Source organism: Sebastes fasciatus, chromosome 5 (genome assembly GCF_043250625.1).
Source record: "Sebastes fasciatus isolate fSebFas1 chromosome 5, fSebFas1.pri, whole genome shotgun sequence".
Classification (NCBI taxonomy): Eukaryota; Metazoa; Chordata; class Actinopteri; order Perciformes; family Sebastidae; genus Sebastes; species Sebastes fasciatus.
The window spans coordinates 5,312,387-5,331,805 of record NC_133799.1 but is presented as its reverse complement, the minus strand read 5'-3'; the positions used below and the strand labels follow the sequence as shown (position 1 = coordinate 5,331,805).

The window sequence follows — 19,419 nt, the reverse complement described above, 5'->3', positions numbered from 1 at the left end:
ATAAACGTTCCGAATGAAACCGTTGTCAGTGAGGACTATGGATTATCCAGAGTAATTAGGACATTGTCTCTGCAAAAACATATTGTTGAACTTTTAAATCTATTTTTTAAATGCTATTTTTTAAAAGTTATCCCCTTAACTTTGTCATCCAGTTAAGGGGATAACTATTAGAATCAATCAAAAGCGACTGGACTTGAAGCCTCTTTGACGAGAAGCTGAACATCTTTGTGACTACTGTTGCCTTTGACATGTACCACTGATTCAGATTAAACACTTGCTTTTGCTGTTTCCTTCTTTGAGCTCAGTCTGACAGGATATTGGTTTCAGCCAGTCCACATTAATGAGTCTTGGATGCTGTTTGCTGTTTACAGGAGTTTGACCCGGAGGAGTTTTATCACTTGCTTGAGGCAGCAGAGGGTCACGCCAAAGTCGGCCAGGGAATCAAGACGGACATCCCTCGCTACATCATCAGTCAGCTGGGTCTCACACGGGACCCATTGGAAGGTAAAGAAGTGAAGCCTTACACTCTGTTCACACTTATGTGGCCTGAAATTCAGGTTCAGTCGGTTCAAGAAATTTGTTTTGTGTCACATAAACAGACTTTAGGAACCAGTTTCTGTACAGCTGAACACCATTTACAACACATGACAACCCTCAGATGGTCTAACAGAACTATCCACTATGTGTGAAATCAGTTGAGTAATGAGTAGCAGAGGGTATTCTTTGCAGTAATGTTAACCACAGTCTTTCTCTGTTATTTCCAGACATGGTACAGCTTGAACAGTATGATGCCAGTCCTTCAGTGGAAACTGATGCTAATGTGGAGGTAAGCTTTCCCTTTTATTATTACTGACTACCTGTAACAGTATTTCATATTGGAAGAGGATATGGTTTCAGATTAAAAATTAAAAGAATAGGTGCACTCTAAACTGATATTTTCTTCTAACCCTTATCTTAAATTGTTTTTTAGCCACCTCTCAATGTCGTGCTAAATGTGTCTCGGGATATTTTATTTTTTTGTGGTTTCCAGTGACCCATTTTTGTGTGAAAGGATGCCATAAATATTTTTAATTCAGAGTGTTCTTTTCATTTGGTGGGCTACAGGAAGCCAAGACATGTGTAAGGTTAAGTAAATCTCAAAATTGCTACAGAATATGTCGCTGCAAATGACGCAGGTTTTAGTTATATTGCCTGAAATCCCAAATTCATATATATGGACAAAATGTGTCAGCACAGTGGTAGTTCATGTAGCAGACTGTAGAACAGGCCCTGGAACATTTATTATACTGTAATAATCCTAATCATCCCGATAACAGTACTGTGCTGCATTTTACCATTCCAACAAACAGCCTCTGGCATCACGTGTCTGCTTCTCTCTTTATAGAATAAGGCCCCACAAACGCTGACGCCGACTCGAAGGAAACCTTTTGAGAGTGATTTTGAAACGATCAAACTCATCAGTAATGGAGCTTACGGGTAAGAATGAAAAGCTTGTTCCAGCTTACTTTGCTTTTTCTTGGCATTGTTTCAGTTTTCCAAAAGATTTGTTGCAAACACACAGATTTGTTTCTCTCTTTTATACCAAGAGCTAAAAAACTTGAAAACAAGTCAAAAGAGATTTCTTGAAAAATCTACTGCATGCAAGAAGTTCAATGAAACCCTTTCAGCAAACCAGAACAGCTTCATTAAATTCATCCATTATATATAATTATCTTGTCAGAAAACAATTTCCTCTTTTTTATCAACCATCCAAAGTATCGTCACGGTGGTTTTCAACTAATTACGCAGCAGCGTATCGCCTTATTCTTTGACTGTGGTTTAATAAAGATGAGGAGTTTCATGACTCCTTCAGACTGTCAGAACAGAAAACAGCTCACGGAGCGCTGCAGTTGTGAGAAAGGCAAAAATTTCAAAGAGAAGGGTGCTGAAATTTCACTCAAATTTCATCCTCTTTGGCTTGAATGGTGGCTGTGGTTTGATCATGACACAGCAAAGGCAACGTGTATCTATGCAGTCGTGGGTTGAAGTAGAATAAGGTGATGGGAATCCTAAATCTCAGAAGTAAAAGTTACACTTCAAAAGTAGCTGCAAGTAGTCAGTGAAGACTTCAACCCTGTGTTTGCCCATGTTTTCAATGAGAATATCCCTTAAAGGTTTCTTGAAGCCCTTTTTTCCTGTTAAGTGTGAAGGTTATGTGTCTAATGTGGCTCATGTGGTTTTTGACAGGGCCGTGTATCTGGTCCGTCACAAGGAGACACGCCAACGGTTTGCCATGAAAAAGATAAATCGGCAGAACCTGGTCCTGAGGAACCAGATCCAGCAGGCTTTCGTGGAGCGAGACATCCTGACGTTTGCAGAGAACCCCTTCGTCGTCTCAATGTTCTGCTCTTTTGAGACACGACGTCACCTCTGCATGGTCATGGAATACGTGGAAGGTAAAGTAGAGAAAGACTGACATTTTAATTTTTCTAATCTACAGCGGTGTACACTAAGTGGTAATGTAGAACTAGAAATAAGGAACATTAGTCCAGGCAACAGAAATGAAAATGAACACAATGCCCATGGTTTTCTGTTTTTCTGTTTCGTTAAGGTGGAGATTGTGCCAACCTGCTCAAGAACATGGGCCCACTGCCTGTAGAAATGACAAGGCTGTACTTTGCTGAAACAGTCCTGGCCCTGGAGTACCTTCACAACTATGGTATTGTGCATCGGGATCTCAAACCTGACAAGTGAGAACTCAACCCAATTTCATTCCTGTTTTTGCATGGACCAGTCCTTTCTGTACTAACACTGGCTTCTCTTTTGGAAATGTACTGAGTATGACCCGGCACTCTTGCTTTAAACATCAATAAATTACTAAACTTACATGATCTGGTCTGTGATGAGGCACCAAGAGAGTCCAGATTTCTTTTTTTTCAGTCCTCCTCCCTTTATATTTCAATCTGGGTTCTTGCATTTGCTTGGAGAATTTGGCGAAAGTATTGACTATTCAAAAGTAAAGTACACCTTGGGGGAAAACTGCTCTTGTTGATCGTGGATTATTTTGTCTTTTTCCACCCAACAGTTTGTTGATTACATCCATGGGCCACATCAAGCTGACTGACTTCGGCCTGTCTAAAATTGGCCTGATGAACATGACCACCAACATGTATGAGGGTCACATGGAGCAAGACACAAGAGAGTTTATAGACAAACAGGTGAGACTGGTTTGAATGTAAGAGACAAAATATACTTTTTGCATGTGGGATGCAACTAACGATTATATTCATCGTCAATTAACCTGTTGATTTTTTCTCGATTAATTGATTACTTGTTTGGGCTATAAAATGTCAGAAAATTATGAAAAATGTTGATCAGTATTTCTAAAGCCCGATATAACGTCCTCAAATGTCTTGTTTTGTCCACAACTCAAAGATATTCAGTTTACTGTCATAGAAGAGTAAAGAAACCAGAAACTATTCACATTTAAGAAGCTGGAATCGGAGAATTTTGACTTTTTTTTTTTCTTAAAATAGTTGGCAATTAATTTAATAGTTGACTACTAATCGATTTTATCCTTGCAGCTCTGAACACCACTGATTATGGGAGCAGCTGTTTCTGTTGCCCTTAACTTACCTGAGTTGGTTTGCTTGTGCAGGTGTGTGGCACTCCGGAGTACATCGCCCCGGAGGTGATCCTCAGGCAAGGTTATGGGAAGCCAGTGGACTGGTGGGCGATGGGAGTCATCCTGTATGAATTCCTGGTCGGCTGCGTTCCTTTCTTTGGAGACACACCTGAAGAGCTTTTTGGACAAGTTGTCAGTGGTGAGTGCTGAAATCAGCCATTAGAAGAAATAGAGGAGTCTACTGTTTTCTAATGTTGTTAGAAAATCTTTGTGAGAATAAACTTGTATCATGGCATTGATTTTTTTTTTGCATATAAAACAATGTCATGTTGTTCGCCAAAGGCCAAGATATGGTAATACTTTAGTGCCAGTAGAGATTGTATTTGAATTACAAAATGTTGTTTCAAGCACTGCAAAACCTCCAGAAGCTATGTTATGTTATATTGAGCTTTTATTTGTGGTGATTAATCTAGCTTGTTTTTCTGTTGTTGTTTTTTTCTTACAGATGATATCATTTGGCCAGAAGGAGACGATGCCTTACCATTTGATGCCCAGGATCTGATCACCCGCCTGCTCAGACAGAGTCCTTTAGACCGACTAGGAACTGGTAATGCTCAGTTTACTGCGATTAACTCATGAAAAGCTGCAGATGGTGTTTGATATAGGCTGATACTAAAAAATAAGGGTGTTTTCTCTCAATCCTAAAATTTTTATTTGTATTTTACATGTTGCCTCTTGAGTGTCATTGAACTTTATCCAGTATTTGACTGGCTGTGAAAATCTGTGGTTGCAGGCGGAGCCCCGGAGGTCAAACAGCACCCCTTCTTCATAGGTTTGGACTGGAATGGACTCCTGAGGCAGAAAGCTGAATTCATCCCTCAGCTGGAGGCGGAGGACGACACCAGCTACTTCGACAGTAAGTCACATCCTGACTTCAGGCTTAAAGAGTCGTTTTTCTCCCACATTTAAAACACATTAGAGTGACTACTAGAGTGACAGCAAAGAACAGCATTTATGGTGGCTGTTTCAGACCTCTATTGCGATGCATAAATGTATGACATTTGACAACTCAAACTCTACAGACGGGGTTCCCTATATTTTCCACTTCTCTGAAAATTTGAGTGTCTTCTCCTGTTCCTGTTTTCAGCCCGTTCAGAGCGTTACCATCATTTGGCGTCTGACGAGGATGAGGAAACAAATGATGAAGAGTCTTCCTTGGAAATCAGACAGTTTTCTTCCTGGTCACATCGCTTCAGCAAGGTAAGGGTGTTGAAAGTCAAGAGCTTTATAAGTTCAAAAAGTGGTCAGCACTTTGTAAAAATTGGTGCAAAAAAGACACTTCCAGCATTATTTCTATTGATATTTACAATGTTTGCTTGAAAAAGCTAGTATGAGGAAACTTCAATTTCATGTTGATTTTGGCGGCCCCTGTGGACAAAAGCGGTATGTGTTTCCAAGAACCAGATTCCCTTTCAAAAACCTCTCATTTGACTGCAGCAGGGTCTGACAGTCGGACAGACCCAGACAACTATATAATAGCCAATCTTCTTGCTGATGGTCTTGTTTACTCATGTAGGTCATAGAGAGGCATCAGTATTAAATTGAGACTGTTTCATAACCAGTTAAAAATCCCTCTCAGTAACTAAGTATGTCAATATTCATATTTAAAAGACCTCATGCTGTGACAGAATTGAGAAAAAGGTAACTAATTCCAGGCTGTCCCACTGTGTTATGTTCTTGAGAAAACAAAGTTACATGTTTATCAAAGAGTGGAGGGTCTCTAGTGCTGCCAGACGGTGCACCGCATCATGTGAAAGCTCTCTCTGTTTCTATCCTGTTCAACCTTTCAGGTTTACAGCAGCACAGAACATCTGGCAACGCCGTCCAACTTGAGCTTCTCCTCTGACCGCAGCCACAGTGAGGAGAAGGAGGACCGCGGGGACCTGGGAGGGCTCAGCTCCTCCCTGAGCCCAACAGAGGGCAGCATGGAGCGCAGACATGCTGGACGCATGGCCAGGTACAGACAGGTTTAAGATGTGTCATACCATAATATCATAAGCTGCTCCTGTCATAGCTTTTTGAAGTGTCTTGAGTTCATCTTAATGCTTTTTTGTTGTTTTCTTTTTTTTGTTTAGCACCTTGTTGCTAGGTTACATGTAAAATTGCATCTGAAAAACATAATCTGCATTATAAGCACTATTGTGCGTCTGTGTAAAAGCAGTAAGCAGTCTAGACACAGTGTGGTGTTGTGTGATCGCTTGGACTCTTGTACCAGTTTGATTTACCCGTTCAACTGGTCTTTGACTGTTTGCAGCCTTCGGCCTCGGGCGTCCTCCAGCTCCTCCCAGTCTGAGAGGAGCACCAGTCCTCTGGTGATGAGCAGCACCCACAGCCTGGAGACGATGCCCCGCTTTGCCCTCTCCACTGATGATGAAGGTAAATCCAGTCTGGATGTCACAACATGTATCAGTGCTTCTGTTAGAGGCATTCACAGTGAGCATATTTACATGTTGTTTACCTTTTTAACCCGCGTTACGTGCAGCTGAGGTGGTTGTGTCCAACCTTCGGAGGATCAGGATTCGCAGCAACAGCACCGGGGCCAAACACTCGTCCCCCAAGGACCCGGCCGGCCCCCGACGCTTCGGTAACCAGCTGGAGACGCCGGACAGACAGAGGCTTCCCTGTGGAGGGAAGGTTCCCAAGTCAGCCTCCGTCTCAGCCTTATCTCTCATCATCACTACAGGTACAGAATGTTATCATCAACACCTCAATGTCCAGCAGAACACAGAATTAACGTGACAGTGTGCTACTGACTGGTGTGTGCTACACATGCTAACATGGACGGTCCTGTGTTTGTTTCAGACGACTCGCCCGGCGGCCTCCAGCCCAGTCCCATCTCCCCACGCTCTCTGTCCTCCAACCCATCGTCCCGTGATTCCTCCCCCAGCCGGGACGTGTCGCTCAGCCCCTGCAGCTTGAGGCCTCCCATCGTCATCCACACCTCAGGGAAGAAGTTCGGCTTCACCCTGCAGGCCATCCGGGTCTACATGGGCGACAGCGATGTCTACACAGTGCATCACATGGTGGCGGTGGGTGTCAGACTTAAAAGTGGTGTCTGCCTAACAAGATACGCAGCTTTAACAAGTGGTGGAATGTAACTAAGTACAGATACTAGGGCTGTCAATCCCTTAAAATAGTTAATCGTGATTAATCACATGATTGTCCATGATTAATGACGTTTAATTGCAAATTAATCACACATTTTTTATCTGTTTAAAATGTACCGTAAAGAGAGATTTGTCAAGTATTTAATACTCTTATCAAATATGGGAGTGGATAAATATGCTGCTTTATGCAAATGTAAGTATATATTTATTATTGGAAATCAAACTCAAGCCCAACAGGCAACAACAGTTGTCAGTGTACTGACTTGACTATGACTTGCCCCAAACTGTATGTGATTATCATAAAGTGGGCATGTCTGTAAAGGGGAGACTCGTGGGTACCCAGAGAACCCATTTTCATTCACATATCTTGAGGTCAGCAGTCAAGGGACCCCTTTGAAAATGGCCATGCCAGTTTTTCCTCGCCAACATTTAGTGTACGTTTGGAGCGTTATTTAGCCTCTTTCCTGACAAGCTAGTATGACATAGATGACTTGGGTTTTCTAGTTTAATATTATACCAGTATCTTCACTCTAACTTTAAAACTGAGCCTGCTACAACCTAAAATCGCAAGTTGCGTTATTATCGTGTTAACTTTGACAGCCCTAACATTTACTCAAGTACTGTACCTAGGTACAATTTTGTGGTACTTGTACTTTACTTGAATATTTCCATTTTCTGCTACTTTATACTCCACTACATTTTAGAGGGAAATATTGTACATTTTACTCCACTACATTTATTTGATAACTTTAGTTACTTTGCAGATTTCATGCAAAACATAATCAACAAATAAATAATGATATATTATGATAGATTAAGCTAGCCAGTATAAAAAAATATTAAAATGATGCATCAATAATTATAATACAATAATATAATATACATTATTCTGAAAATGGCCATTCTGCATATTGAGTACTTTTACTTTTGGTACTTTAAGTATATTTGATGCTAATACTTTTGTAATTTTAGTAAAGCAAAGTTTTGAATGCATGACTTTTACATGTGGTATTACTACTTTTACTTTAGTAAAAGATCTGAGTACCACCACTGGCTTTAACTAGTTCTCATGCGTTTCAAATGTCATGTGTCCATGTCGAGTAATGTGCTTTACTCTGATGACAGAAGAGAGAGGTATAAAAAGGTGGTTATGTAATACTCAAATTGTACTCCTCTCCTCACACTCACTGTGTTGCTGTTTTAACAGAGTGTGGAGGAGGGCAGCCCGGCTCACCAGGCAGGTCTCCACACTGGAGACCTCATCACCCACGTGAACGGGGAGTCTGTCCAAGGCCTGGTCCACCCTGAGATGATAGAACTGCTACTGAAGGTACAGCATCTCACTGTCGCAGGTTATCATTGTGTTTGATATTCAGTTTTAGTTTAAGATGCATTTTTTATGTCTGTAACACAAATGAATCATTCTGTGCTCCCTATGAAATGTGCAGAGTGGCACCAAGGTGGCGCTTCAGACCATAGCACTCGAGAACACGTCGATCAAAGTGGGTCCAGCTCGAAAGACCAAACACAAAGGGAAGATGGCTCGTCGCAGCAAGAAGAGCAAGAGGAGAGATAACTATGACAGGTTTGGTTTTCTCTTGTTCCCTGCAGCTCTGCAGTGTTACTCATCGTTTGTTTACTTTGTGAGGTTGGTAACTGGTGGATGTCAGCAGAAAAACTAAGCTGCAAAAGTCGGTGCTCTGTCTCCCCCTAGTGTTAGACTCTTAAGTGAAGTTAAGTAACAATTTAGTATTACTTTGATTACATTCACTGCATGGTTTGTTCTATTGTACTGCTGAATATTTCCCCTCAACATTTATGTCAGTGAAGCTTTATGGACTTTACTTCTAAAAAAGATATACAAAATGTATTACCAAAAATGTACATATACACATTAGTAGTATGTATTTTTTTAATTCAAGATGCATGTTGATGTTGTGATGCTAACAGAGATGCCTAAAAACTCTGAAGGGGCCATCAGAATACCCCCAAACTTAACTCACTGAACCACACAATATCACATATCTGACTCTTGCTCTTCTTCCTCCAGGCGACGAAGCATCTTGAAGAAGCTGTCCAAGCAGAGCACGGTGATGCACAGCAGTCGCAGCTTCAACTCAGGTCTCACCCACTCCGTTTCCTCCAGCGAGAGTCTTCCAGGCTCCCCGACACACAGCCTCTCCCCCGGCCCTTCCACACCCTGCCGGAGCCCCGCACCCGACCATCAGGCCTTGGGTGAGCTCAGTGTGTCCTCAGATTTGTTCGTGAGGAAATTAAATGGTTCTTGTGGTTCTTGACTTAACATCTGAAAACTAGGGTTCAGTAGAGGCTTTATAGATGCATTATAATCTCATAACATCCACAGATGGTGCCATTGTGAGCATCTTTTAGAGAACTAGTTGTGCATAAATATGGTAAAATATTGAGGTTTCTGCAACTTGTGTTGTACAATGTTTCAAACAGTTTTACCTCTGCTTCCCAGACAATAACTCTCCTCAGAGCACATCTCCTTGCTCCAGCTCTCCCAGTTCCCCCGCTGCACACATCCGGCCCAGCTCTCTCCACGGCCTGGGCTCCAAACTCAACACGCAGCGCTACACCAAGGTGGGCCGCCGGAAGTCGACCAGCAACATCCCCCCCTCGCCCTTGGCCTGCAACTCCTCCTCATCCTCCACCCAGCCTCTTTCTCCACAGCGCTCTCCCTCTCCGCTGTCAGGCTTCGCCAAAACCTTTCACGGCTTCCACGGCAAAACCCTGTCCCCACCCACCATCGTTAGACACATTGTCCGACCCCGCAGTGCCGAGCCGCCTCGGTCTCCTCTCCTGAAGAGGGTACAGTCAGCTGAGAAGCTGTCTGGTGTGTATCATGCTGATAAGAAGTCGTACACCTCCCGCAGGCACACGCTGGAAGTGCCGTTTTACTGTGAGGGGGACCTGCTGGGTGACTTGGAGGCAGAGGGTACCTGGGGAGGCTCCTACTTTGGGGCCGATCTCAGCAGGTCGGGGGGATACATCGGCAGCCAGAGGCTGAGGGATTCTGGTATTGAACGATCGGAGCAGCTGGTCGTGATGCGAAAGCTCAACCTGTCAGAGCGGCGAGACTCTTTTAAGAAACAGGAGGCGGTGCAGGAGGTGAGCTTTGACGAGCCAGAGGAGAAAACCAGCACCGCGGTTACAGTGACCGCCACAGCTCCAGGAGCCCAAACACAACAGCAGCAGCACAGGACGGCCTGGATGGTCACTCGACCCCAAAGCAGCGTGGAGGTGGAGCTAGAAGTGCCGGTGGTGAGGAAGTTCACACTGGTGCCCCAGATCGCCGTGCAGGGCTCAACAGAGAGCGAGCAGGATGAGTGGGAGCCATGTTCAGATGGAGAGGAGACCAACGAGACGCCTGAGCCGGGGGTGGCCGTCACTTCATCTCAGCCACAACAGGCGGGACGTCCTCTCAGTGACAACAGCTGCAGTCAGGCAGCAGAAACCACCTCCACTGGTCCTCAGGTTGGACCGTCAACAGAGAAGAGTGCAGAGTTCAGAGAAGAAACAACACAAAAAGGGCATCTGAGAAAGTGACAACTCACCACTGCACTCAGTTCAACTGCTCTTATCTTTTCTTTCAAGTCAAAACTCATTTGCAAACTCTGGCTGAGAGAAAAGGGGAGAAGATTTTACTTGAATTTTTTAATTGTAAATATTTGCCAGAAGGCATTGCAGACATTCTGGTCTTATTTATTACATTTGTAAACCACGATGAGTTAGTAATGGGGAAAGTGGGAAGTTCTCATTGGTTTAATAGCCAAGGCTCTACATTTTTGTATCCATAAAATGTGGTTTTCTGTCTTTTGACTGGATTGTTTTTTGTATAAATGTCTATTTTTTGAATAAATTGTCTCAGTACAGATTAGTTTGATAAAGCTAGGCATAATTAGGACCAAAAGGTACGAGAAGTTTTGTTTTTTTAGTGTCAGTTTAGATTTGAACAGTGCAGCTTCCAGTAGTTTAATACTGCTATTATATAGATCTCCATAAACCTAAGAATGACCTTTGGTTCACACTGTGAGCAACATGGTTCATGTGTCATTTTCTCATCAATTGTCAGGAGTTGTATCTACAATATACAACTACAACACAGATTTATTCTTTTTTTGTGGCTTTGCTTCGACACTACAAACTAGAAGAACACGTTAAAGCTACCGAGCACTAATTAGCAAGTAGGAAAAAAACTGCTCAAGTTTGATATTTGCTCAAAACTGAGAAGCTTTGCACAGCTGGGATTCTTCCACCTTGCACTCGTCAGACATAGCTATTGTTCATGAAACAATCACATTGGTGGGGAAAGAAGCAGCGATGAATTAAGGTTGTCTGACAGAAGACACACATAAAAGAAATTAGTTCTTCTGTGACCCATGTGTCTCTGACAACTTCGTCAAATTTGTACAAACAAAAGTTCTTCCATTCACTTGTTTGTCATGTTCCTTGCAGTGTGAATTCATGGTCGCACAGTGTGGAACCGGTCAGTGCAGGGTTATATTTCACACTCAAAGTACAATCTGTTATGATGAAGCCGACTCCAAAAGGGTATTATGTGCCATTATGTCAGTGAGTGCAGTGTCCTCTAAGCCATATCGTTGAAAATCATTTTCGTTGTTTGCAATTTCAACTCAACATGAAGATGTTTCTAAGTATGCGTTGTTTTCCACTGGTATTGCAATCATAACATCTCATGAAAAATGAATTTGAGGAAGAAGTCCTGGATGTTACACAACAGGACACACTCTCCTTTGTTGTTACTCGATATAAACTCAGTGTGATACCATATGGTAGAGGTTATCTCAGATGTAGTTTTTGTGTTTTCCTGCTCACCTTTTTGTCATCTGTAAACAGATTCAGCATGGCTCTACGTCTCGCTGTAATAACTTCTACTCAAAGCATGCGATTTGCAGGAAAAAAAAAACATTGAGCAGCCAAATTGAAGTCTACGTCTTCTTCAGAGCCTGAAGGGAAATATCTTTTTTGTTTAAAACATTTTGTTTTTTGGCCTTTTCTTACCTATAATAACAAGACATTTTGTACCTGGAAAAGCGTTTGATCCTTGTGTATTTTTTGGAGTATCTTTTCCTGAAACAGTAGCTTTGTTTTTTTCACATGAGCATGTAAGAGACACCATGCCTACAAGACCTGTTCCTGCTTAATTTACTGTGTAGTGATGTTTACATCGAGGGGAAAAGTGCACTAATGTATTTTGCCATGAATTTTGTAAGTGAATGTTAAAGGTAAATGGCTCCCTTACATTGAATCCAAACCCAGGGCTCCTTTGAACAAATGTTTTATGTCTTTGTATTGTACAAATATTGATGTATATTTTGATAACAAGGATGTGTTTAATTCCAGATGTGTTGAAGGACATGATATGCACAATGACTAATTGAGGCACCGGGGTTTTGGGAAGTCCGACTTGAGGGAATGGGCTGTTAGTATTCTGGATGTACTTCCCGAGTTTTGAGGTTTATTGTCTTATTTGTCAGTGACTGCACCTGGCTTTTGTACCGATTTTATCCTTTTGTCTTCTGTTTCTAAAACATCATAATTGTTGATGTGTTACTTAAATCCCTCTCTTTTACAGGATGAGATTCTGTCGCTGAATGGCTCAGTTATTTTTGCAGTCTGACAGAATTGTTTACAACGAACAAACAAGCTGTGTACTGTACAAACATTTTCTATCCTGTGGCTGTATACTGTACGATGAAACTACCCTCTTTGATACCACGAAAGAAAACAACGCTCATAGAAGTAACATATCTGTTTTTGTTTTTGTTCTTTTAAAAATGTTCATAAAGAGTAATTTAGCACCAAGCTGAGAAGCATTTAGTGTTTTTACATGCACTTAAGTAACTGGTTTTTGAAAATAACTGGTGTCATGTAAAGGAGAAACTCTGTTTTATTAACTGGACTTTGAGATGAGAGGAAACCAGGTTAACACAGCTAGATTCCAGTTGCTGCAGAGGTTTATATAAATAAAATAATAGGATACAAGTCAAACAAACTAAGACAGCAGATACAAGTGTCACAGTAAGGGACAACTTGTACTCTAATCTGTGCTATAGAAAGGCTTCATAGTTAAAGAATACATCAAAACACATAAAATATGCCAGTCCTACTTTTTGCAGTGCATGTATACCTGATATCTCCGAATAACCTGGTTCCTTATGTGAATGTAAATGTAAGCAATGCTAGATTGATCTCTACTGGCTGAAAGCCTGTTTGGCACCTCTAACCTAACAGTGATGTGACAGCTGTTTGGTTAAATCAAAAAACTTCAGCCACTGGAGGTCATCAAAGACTCAGCTGGTGTTAAACTTGCTCATAAAGAACAAACTGGCAGGTCAAACTGTTGTACATGTGCATGTGTTCTCCTGTGGACTCTTCCGTTCAGTGCATGCTGCATGAGACAAGCACACATCTGTACTACTTGATCGCATGGTATACCGGCGTTGTCGCCCTGTACTGTGTTTTCTTGTGCGACAAATAAAATTTGTATTTCTCTTTGACTCATCCTTAATCTGACTCCGCTGGTGTTTTGTGTACTTTATACCACACAGAGAGTTGTTTTATTTGTAGGAGTTTTCTTGCATACTCAAACAAGGTAAACAAAAAATAACATATCCCATGCCCACAAAGAGAGAGAAAGAAAAATAGAAGAGTTAAAAAGATGTAAAAATTAGACAAAAGAGCAATAATCTCAAAGATGTTTTCCAAGCTCAAATACAAAAGCGTACAAAGGAGCATAATACAAAGTGGGAACAGGAAGGGAGAGACTTCCAGTCTCTAATTCTATCTGTCTCATGCACTACTGTCAGGACATATTGACCATTTTATAAAAATAGGCTCTGTTGTATTCAAGTGTTCAGTGAGTGACAGTGAGCCAGCATGCACAAAACCATGGACCTGAAATGAAAGCAGCTGAATGGAAATTCAGCCGTTCTTCATTTCATTATCTACACCTGTGCTTTTCCTGCTGTGACATGTCAAAATGTCTTCCGTGAAAAAGGCCTACACGTATATAAACTGGGGAAAAAAAGTTCGGAAACTTGTGTTTGGTCGATTATTTCTCTGTTGTTACAATGCTAATTGGCATGTTATTTTACATGGTTGGAAAGCCTGTTTATTTACCTTCACACTGATGTCGAACTTGTAAGGATCATGCATTTGTGGGATGAGCAGCCCAGCTGATTATGTGGGTAGCGCCCAAGAAAAATTTGCCAAAATGCTCTGCCAATGCTAAACAGTGTTTTCTCATAAGGCCAATTAGCATTGTAACAACAGATAAATAATCGACCGAAAACAAGTTTCCGAACTTTTTTTTCCCAGTTTATTTTACACTATCAGACATTACAGTAAACATATGTAATTCAGATAATGGCAAGGTTAAAATCTCTAATCAGGTAAGGAACTATAATAAATGCTGCACTAATACATAACTCACTGTAATTATAATTATAATTCAAAATAATTGAATTTTCATTCATTTGTGAGTCTACTGTACACAAAGGAGGACTTTTTTTAATAGTCGTGTATCACAGCTGTTAACCTGCACTGTATTCAGTTTTAACATTTTTCTTCATCGTGTATTTTTATATCTGGTATATTTTTTTGTATTACCAACTTTTTTACTGCCTTTTTACTAAACTAAATTACATGTTTTGCACTATGGAACTGTGATGCTGGAAACTTGAATTTCCCTCTGGATTAATAAAGTTACTATCTATCTATCTATCTATCTATCTATCTATCTATCTATCTATCTATCTATCTATCTATCTATCTGTAATGCTGCAGTTCTCCGTTAAGCCTCCAGGTGTCGCTGTGACGTGCTGATGAAACTCCCTTTAACACCACAGAAGAAGACCCGTGTCCTTCACAACAGCAGACATGGCGTCAGCGACCAGAATCATCCAGAGGCTCAGAAACTTCCTCTCAGGGGTAAGAAACAACCACAGACACACTGTATACCCGAGCCAGGACATACTGTGAGTTACTATATATTATATTAGTGTATCACCGGGTTGTTTCTCGCAGAACAGATGTAGGAACAGGACTAATTACACCAGCAGAAGCTGCTGATGCTAGCTGACGTTAGCTGGATGGTAGCTAGCAGGAAGAAGAGGAACTAGTGTGTTTTCATGTTTTGATGTTTTGATGTTTTGATCTGCAACTTTCAGTAATTATGTTTCTTTTTCAGCACGACCTGCAATCCAAACTGCAGCTGAGATATGGGGAAATTGCAAAAAGGTAAGACTCACCCTGTGAAACTATTAGGCTCATTTTGTATGCACCAATTTAGATAGATGGATAGATAGATACAGTAGATATACAGATAGATACAGTAGATACAGTAGATAGATAGATAGATACAGTAGATACAGTAGATAGATAGATAGATACAGTAGATAGATAGATACAGTAGATAGATAGATACAGTAGATAGATAGATACAGTAGATACAGTAGATACAGTAGATAGATAGATACATATAGTAGATACAGTAGATAGATAGATAGATAGATAGATGGATAGATAGTAACTTTATTGATCCAGAGGGAAATTCAAGTTTCCAGCATCACAGTTCCATAGTGCAAAACATGTTAGTAAAAAGGCAGTAAAAAAAATATACCAGATATAAAAATACAAGGAGATGAAGAAAACTGTTAAAACTGAATATAGTGCAGGGTAACAGCTGTGATACAGGACTATTAAAAAAGTGAATATAGTGCAGAAGAAACTGTTAAAAATGAGTATAGTGCAGGGTAACTCTTTATGGTGTAAATGTCTTTATGTATGTTAAAGGAAAACACAACATTCAGGCAGCAGATGATAATTCAAAATCTAGCTAATGGAATATAATGCAGGAAAGCTCTCCGGCATTGTTATTGCTTTCAAATATTTATTCTCCTGTAGATAACCGTAATAATAATCTCATTTAATGTTGTCCACTGTGCTGTCAACAGATGGTTTGCCACCTGATTTTTCTACTACCCATGTAAGGTCATGGGTCTGAAAGCAAAAATGAATTTAATTCATTTTTTTTTGCCCAAAAGTAGACTAGTTTTGGCATTTATGTGCCTTGAAATTGGGCTCTCAAGCAGCACCTGCTAGCAGACCATGTACTGTTCCAGTCAATCTAATTAAATGCGTCTGAATGCGTTGTAAGGCTTAAAACACCGTTTAGTGTTTTAGCATCCAATAAGATAATAATCATGGAACTATTACTCGAACTGACCATCCCGTATCCAATTTCATCATTTCATCACTACCTGAAATAACATATGCAATAAATGCAAGTGTTAAATTGTGATAAATTAGGGGCCTGACAATCCTTGCAAAGTGCAGAACCTGTATCATCCGTATGCAACCTGAGAGAAAGTACTGGCGCTGCAAATTCTTTGCACTAAAGTCCATCTTTTCACTTGTGCACAGCTTTAAGTAGACCTGTTTTCACAGCAGAGATACAGCTACATTCTGTTTACAATGTTTTTTTCTATAGGACACAGCCACCACCCAAACTGCCAGTAGGCCCCAGCCACAAGTATGCCTTTAACTACTACTTCACCAGAGATGGACGCAGAGAGTCAGTACCCGCCACAGTCATCATGTCTTCTCATAAGGCTCTCACTGCTGGCAGGTAAATGACTGTCAATGCATTTGCATGTACAGTAATTATTTGATTATAACCTGATAAGGACATTACTCTTATTATGGAAAGAGTCTCGCTCAAGGAGAAGTCTCGTTCTGAAATCTGGCTTGTGTATGTGATGTGTTGCCAGAAGACAACGGTGGAATACATTCATGGTGGAAACGCGAGGGTTAGACGGGCAGAGTTTGTTGTGTAGTACAGAAAGCATAGCTTAGTGTTATCTAAAATATTTTCAATGTCATGGCTGAATATTTAGATGATTTTGACAATGTGGATGAGATATTTGAATTCGATAGTTTTTTATTTAGTCTGGTTCAGTTTCACAGTGCACAAATTAAAGCAGACCAAATAAAAAATATTTGCTGAGTGACGTGTACAATGGAGCGCATTTATCTTTTTTCACGAGAGAACTGTGGGAAACCAACAACAGACTGATGACAGAAAAGTATTGTTCTGACCTGCAGTAAGCCATCATAATTATGGCAGTAATGTGAGTAATATGGGCCCCATGTAAACAATCATAATAAAATGATGTTAATGCAGTTATGTCCATAGTTGCAGTAAGCGTAGCTTCAGTAAAATATGCGGAGTACACAAACTTTAATCCAGCTGACACCTGCCAGAGCTATGTATTGATCTGACGTCTTCTAATGTGAGCAGTAACCTCTTACAGCTGAAGTGTGAAGTTAATAATAATAATAGAACTAGATTACTTCTATTTACCCCCTGATAAGTGAAATATTATATTTGTAGTGAATGTTTAAGTTCTTGTGGTATTTTCTTGACTCTTCTGATCTCTTCTAGTCAAGTTGCTGAAGTCCCAAAGCTTCATGTGACCCCAGGTGCTACATATAAGGAGCCACTGATCTCCACAGACCAGCCATACCTCTGAACAGGAGGATTAACCCCCTCAGCATCAACAACCTAATTTCTCCATCCAAACCTGCTGCAGAGACCTGACCACTGCATGTGTTGGTTGTATCCTGTACTATAGAAAATGTGAATAAAATGTGTTCTATTTAAGATCTTGTGGTCATTAACTGAACAAATGTGAAATGGATTCTGAATCATCAGTGTGAACTGTGTGAATAGATATGCCGCAATGTGAGATAGTTTGGAAATCCTGGGTGCGTTGTGAGCCTGATCGCAGGGAGGACTACGTAGATGTGTTCCAGTGCAGCAGCTGGATCCTCCAAGGGGCTGAGGCCCAAAGAGCTGAGGGCCTAGACCAGGAAAAAAAAAAAAAAAAAGATTTCGAGAATAAAGTCGTAATATTACGAGAATAAAGTCATAATATTTTAAAGTAGTTATTTGTTTTTTCTCGTGAAGTTGTGACTTTTTTCTCGAAATCTCAGATTTTTTTCCCCCTCAATGTGGCCCTATTACTCCGTAGTAGTCCCTCTCTGCATTAGACTTACAGTATATATTATATACTTAGACTATAGGTTGTGTTACCTTCATCATAATGCTCAACTGTTTTGCGGCTCCAGACAGTTTTTTTTGCATAAAATGGCTCTTTTGATAGTAAAGGTTGCTGACCCCTGACCTAGACGCTAGGCTTGAACCTGCTCTCTCTCTTCCAAAATGAGACAGTCCAGCCTCAACGTCCACAAAATAATTTCAATTGCATCACATGAAAATTGCCCTTTAATTGTCTGACAGTGTAGATAGATACTAGTGGTAAACTGCCATTACATGTAGAAATGCAAGACGTCTCATGCCTCTCATTCGTATAACTTCATGTCCTTTTATTTGGCATATTAAGTATCTGTAATTTAAAACTAGCATCAGGTGTGAGAAATGAATGCCTCCAAGTTTGTTATGATGGACCTGGCAAGGCTTCCATTAAAGAAAGTGCTTCTTGTCATTTTAAAGTGTTGTGACTGTCAGTTTGAGTTTGGATTATGTCCCATGTGTTACGGCTGTATGTGTTTCCTGTGCTGTTGTCCCCAAATGTTGACCCCATTTGTTACGCCCCACCCTTGGGCAGCCCTATTGGGGCGAACAACACTTAAACACTGACCCAAACCAACCACAAAAGACACCTTTAAAACTCTCAAAATCCATAGGATTTATTAACTTAGACATATAACAAGTCATAAACTGAGAGGCAGCAGAACCAGCAGTCCCCACACCAGAAGCCTCCCTCTTCTGCTGCTGGCACCGGAGCTTTTAAGCACTTCCTTCCCAACCTCGTTAAGCAAATGCAGCACATCTGGGCACCTTGTTGAGGAGTGCAGCACACCTGGGCGGAGATACTGGAAAGGGAAAAGGGACAAAAGCGCAGGAAACACATGCAGCCGTAACACATGTAACATGAAAATATGAATACTTGAAAAACTTCTTTTGAAAATGAAAAGCAAAGTTTTTTTTTTGTGTTGCATGACACCTGCACAGATGATTTGAGTTGCTCTTGTAAGCAGGGTGTGAGCATGTTTCACTGACATCTCAAAGACTGTTTAAAGTGGGAAGACTTTAGCAACATGCAGCTATTCACCTTCAACCTGAGAGGAGGTGTAATCAACACGTGATTAGAAACACCTGTGTAGGTGTGCAAACATTTATATGCACTGATATAAGCTGTTGGATGACAAGTCACTCAACACTTCACTCTTAAAAAGGTGAGCAGTTTTAGGACAAAGGAGTTTTATATCCAAGAATTTATGTAAAATATAATGTAAAATATTTAGACTACTACTAGAAAAAGACTTGTTTAAAGTAGGGGAATGCTGTTAGCTAATGTTTCAAGGTCATACTGACATTGAGGAGCATTTGTGTATTAATTTATTTGCGCAATAAAAACAGAAAGAGATGTTTAGGAAGTGTTTTTAACTAAACAAAATTCATTTTAAAATATTATCCATGTCATTTAAAAAAAAAAAAAAAAGGTGCATTAAGACAGAAATGTTGCACATCATCAATTAAACAAAATACTGAATACAATAAATGACAAACAGCAG

The 19,419-nt window shown here is 40.6% G+C and overlaps 3 protein-coding genes across 6 annotated transcripts in view; all 3 read left to right on the top strand.

Moving 5' to 3' along the window:
* The window catches only part of mast3b (microtubule associated serine/threonine kinase 3b), a 41,395-nt gene extending 28,068 nt beyond the window's left edge, over positions 1-13,327 (top strand). For all 4 annotated transcript variants that reach the window (XM_074634633.1, XM_074634632.1, XM_074634634.1 and 1 more), the window contains 18 exons: positions 372-504; positions 765-826; positions 1,385-1,476; positions 2,227-2,435; positions 2,591-2,729; positions 3,065-3,197; positions 3,638-3,803; positions 4,110-4,211; positions 4,398-4,520; positions 4,752-4,864; positions 5,455-5,621; positions 5,919-6,040; positions 6,147-6,347; positions 6,467-6,693; positions 7,979-8,101; positions 8,220-8,356; positions 8,822-9,006; positions 9,254-13,327. In XM_074634633.1, coding sequence (XP_074490734.1) covers positions 372-504; positions 765-826; positions 1,385-1,476; positions 2,227-2,435; positions 2,591-2,729; positions 3,065-3,197; positions 3,638-3,803; positions 4,110-4,211; positions 4,398-4,520; positions 4,752-4,864; positions 5,455-5,621; positions 5,919-6,040; positions 6,147-6,347; positions 6,467-6,693; positions 7,979-8,101; positions 8,220-8,356; positions 8,822-9,006; positions 9,254-10,341 — 3,522 coding nt within the window. In that variant the 3' untranslated portion in view covers positions 10,342-13,327. The remainder of the gene's footprint in view (positions 1-371; positions 505-764; positions 827-1,384; positions 1,477-2,226; positions 2,436-2,590; positions 2,730-3,064; positions 3,198-3,637; positions 3,804-4,109; positions 4,212-4,397; positions 4,521-4,751; positions 4,865-5,454; positions 5,622-5,918; positions 6,041-6,146; positions 6,348-6,466; positions 6,694-7,978; positions 8,102-8,219; positions 8,357-8,821; positions 9,007-9,253) is intronic.
* Positions 13,328-14,630: 1,303 nt separating this feature from the next.
* On the top strand, positions 14,631-17,482 carry ndufa7 (NADH:ubiquinone oxidoreductase subunit A7). Its single transcript, XM_074634650.1, has 4 exons — positions 14,631-14,748; positions 15,008-15,057; positions 16,310-16,447; positions 17,264-17,482. Exons 1-4 carry the CDS (start codon positions 14,698-14,700, stop codon positions 17,349-17,351), a joined length of 327 nt encoding a protein of 108 aa, XP_074490751.1. The 5' UTR covers positions 14,631-14,697; the 3' UTR covers positions 17,352-17,482.
* Positions 17,483-17,775: 293 nt separating this feature from the next.
* The window catches only part of LOC141767390 (low-density lipoprotein receptor-related protein 8-like), a 29,333-nt gene continuing 27,689 nt past the window's right edge, over positions 17,776-19,419 (top strand). Inside the window, exon 1 of the mRNA XM_074634641.1 lies at positions 17,776-19,080. The gene's annotated coding sequence lies outside the window, so the exon portion shown is untranslated. The remainder of the gene's footprint in view (positions 19,081-19,419) is intronic.

Bases quoted from the DNA above. Each gene is read 5' to 3' on its own strand.
- ndufa7 (XM_074634650.1), top strand. From the start codon at position 14,698: ATGGCGTCAGCGACCAGAATCATCCAGAGGCTCAGAAACTTCCTCTCA. The intron at 14,749-15,007 runs GTAAGAAACAAC...TTTCTTTTTCAG, and splicing joins TCAGAAACTTCCTCTCAGGG to CACGACCTGCAATCCAAACT. The intron at 15,058-16,309 runs GTAAGACTCACC...TTTTTTCTATAG, and splicing joins TATGGGGAAATTGCAAAAAG to GACACAGCCACCACCCAAAC.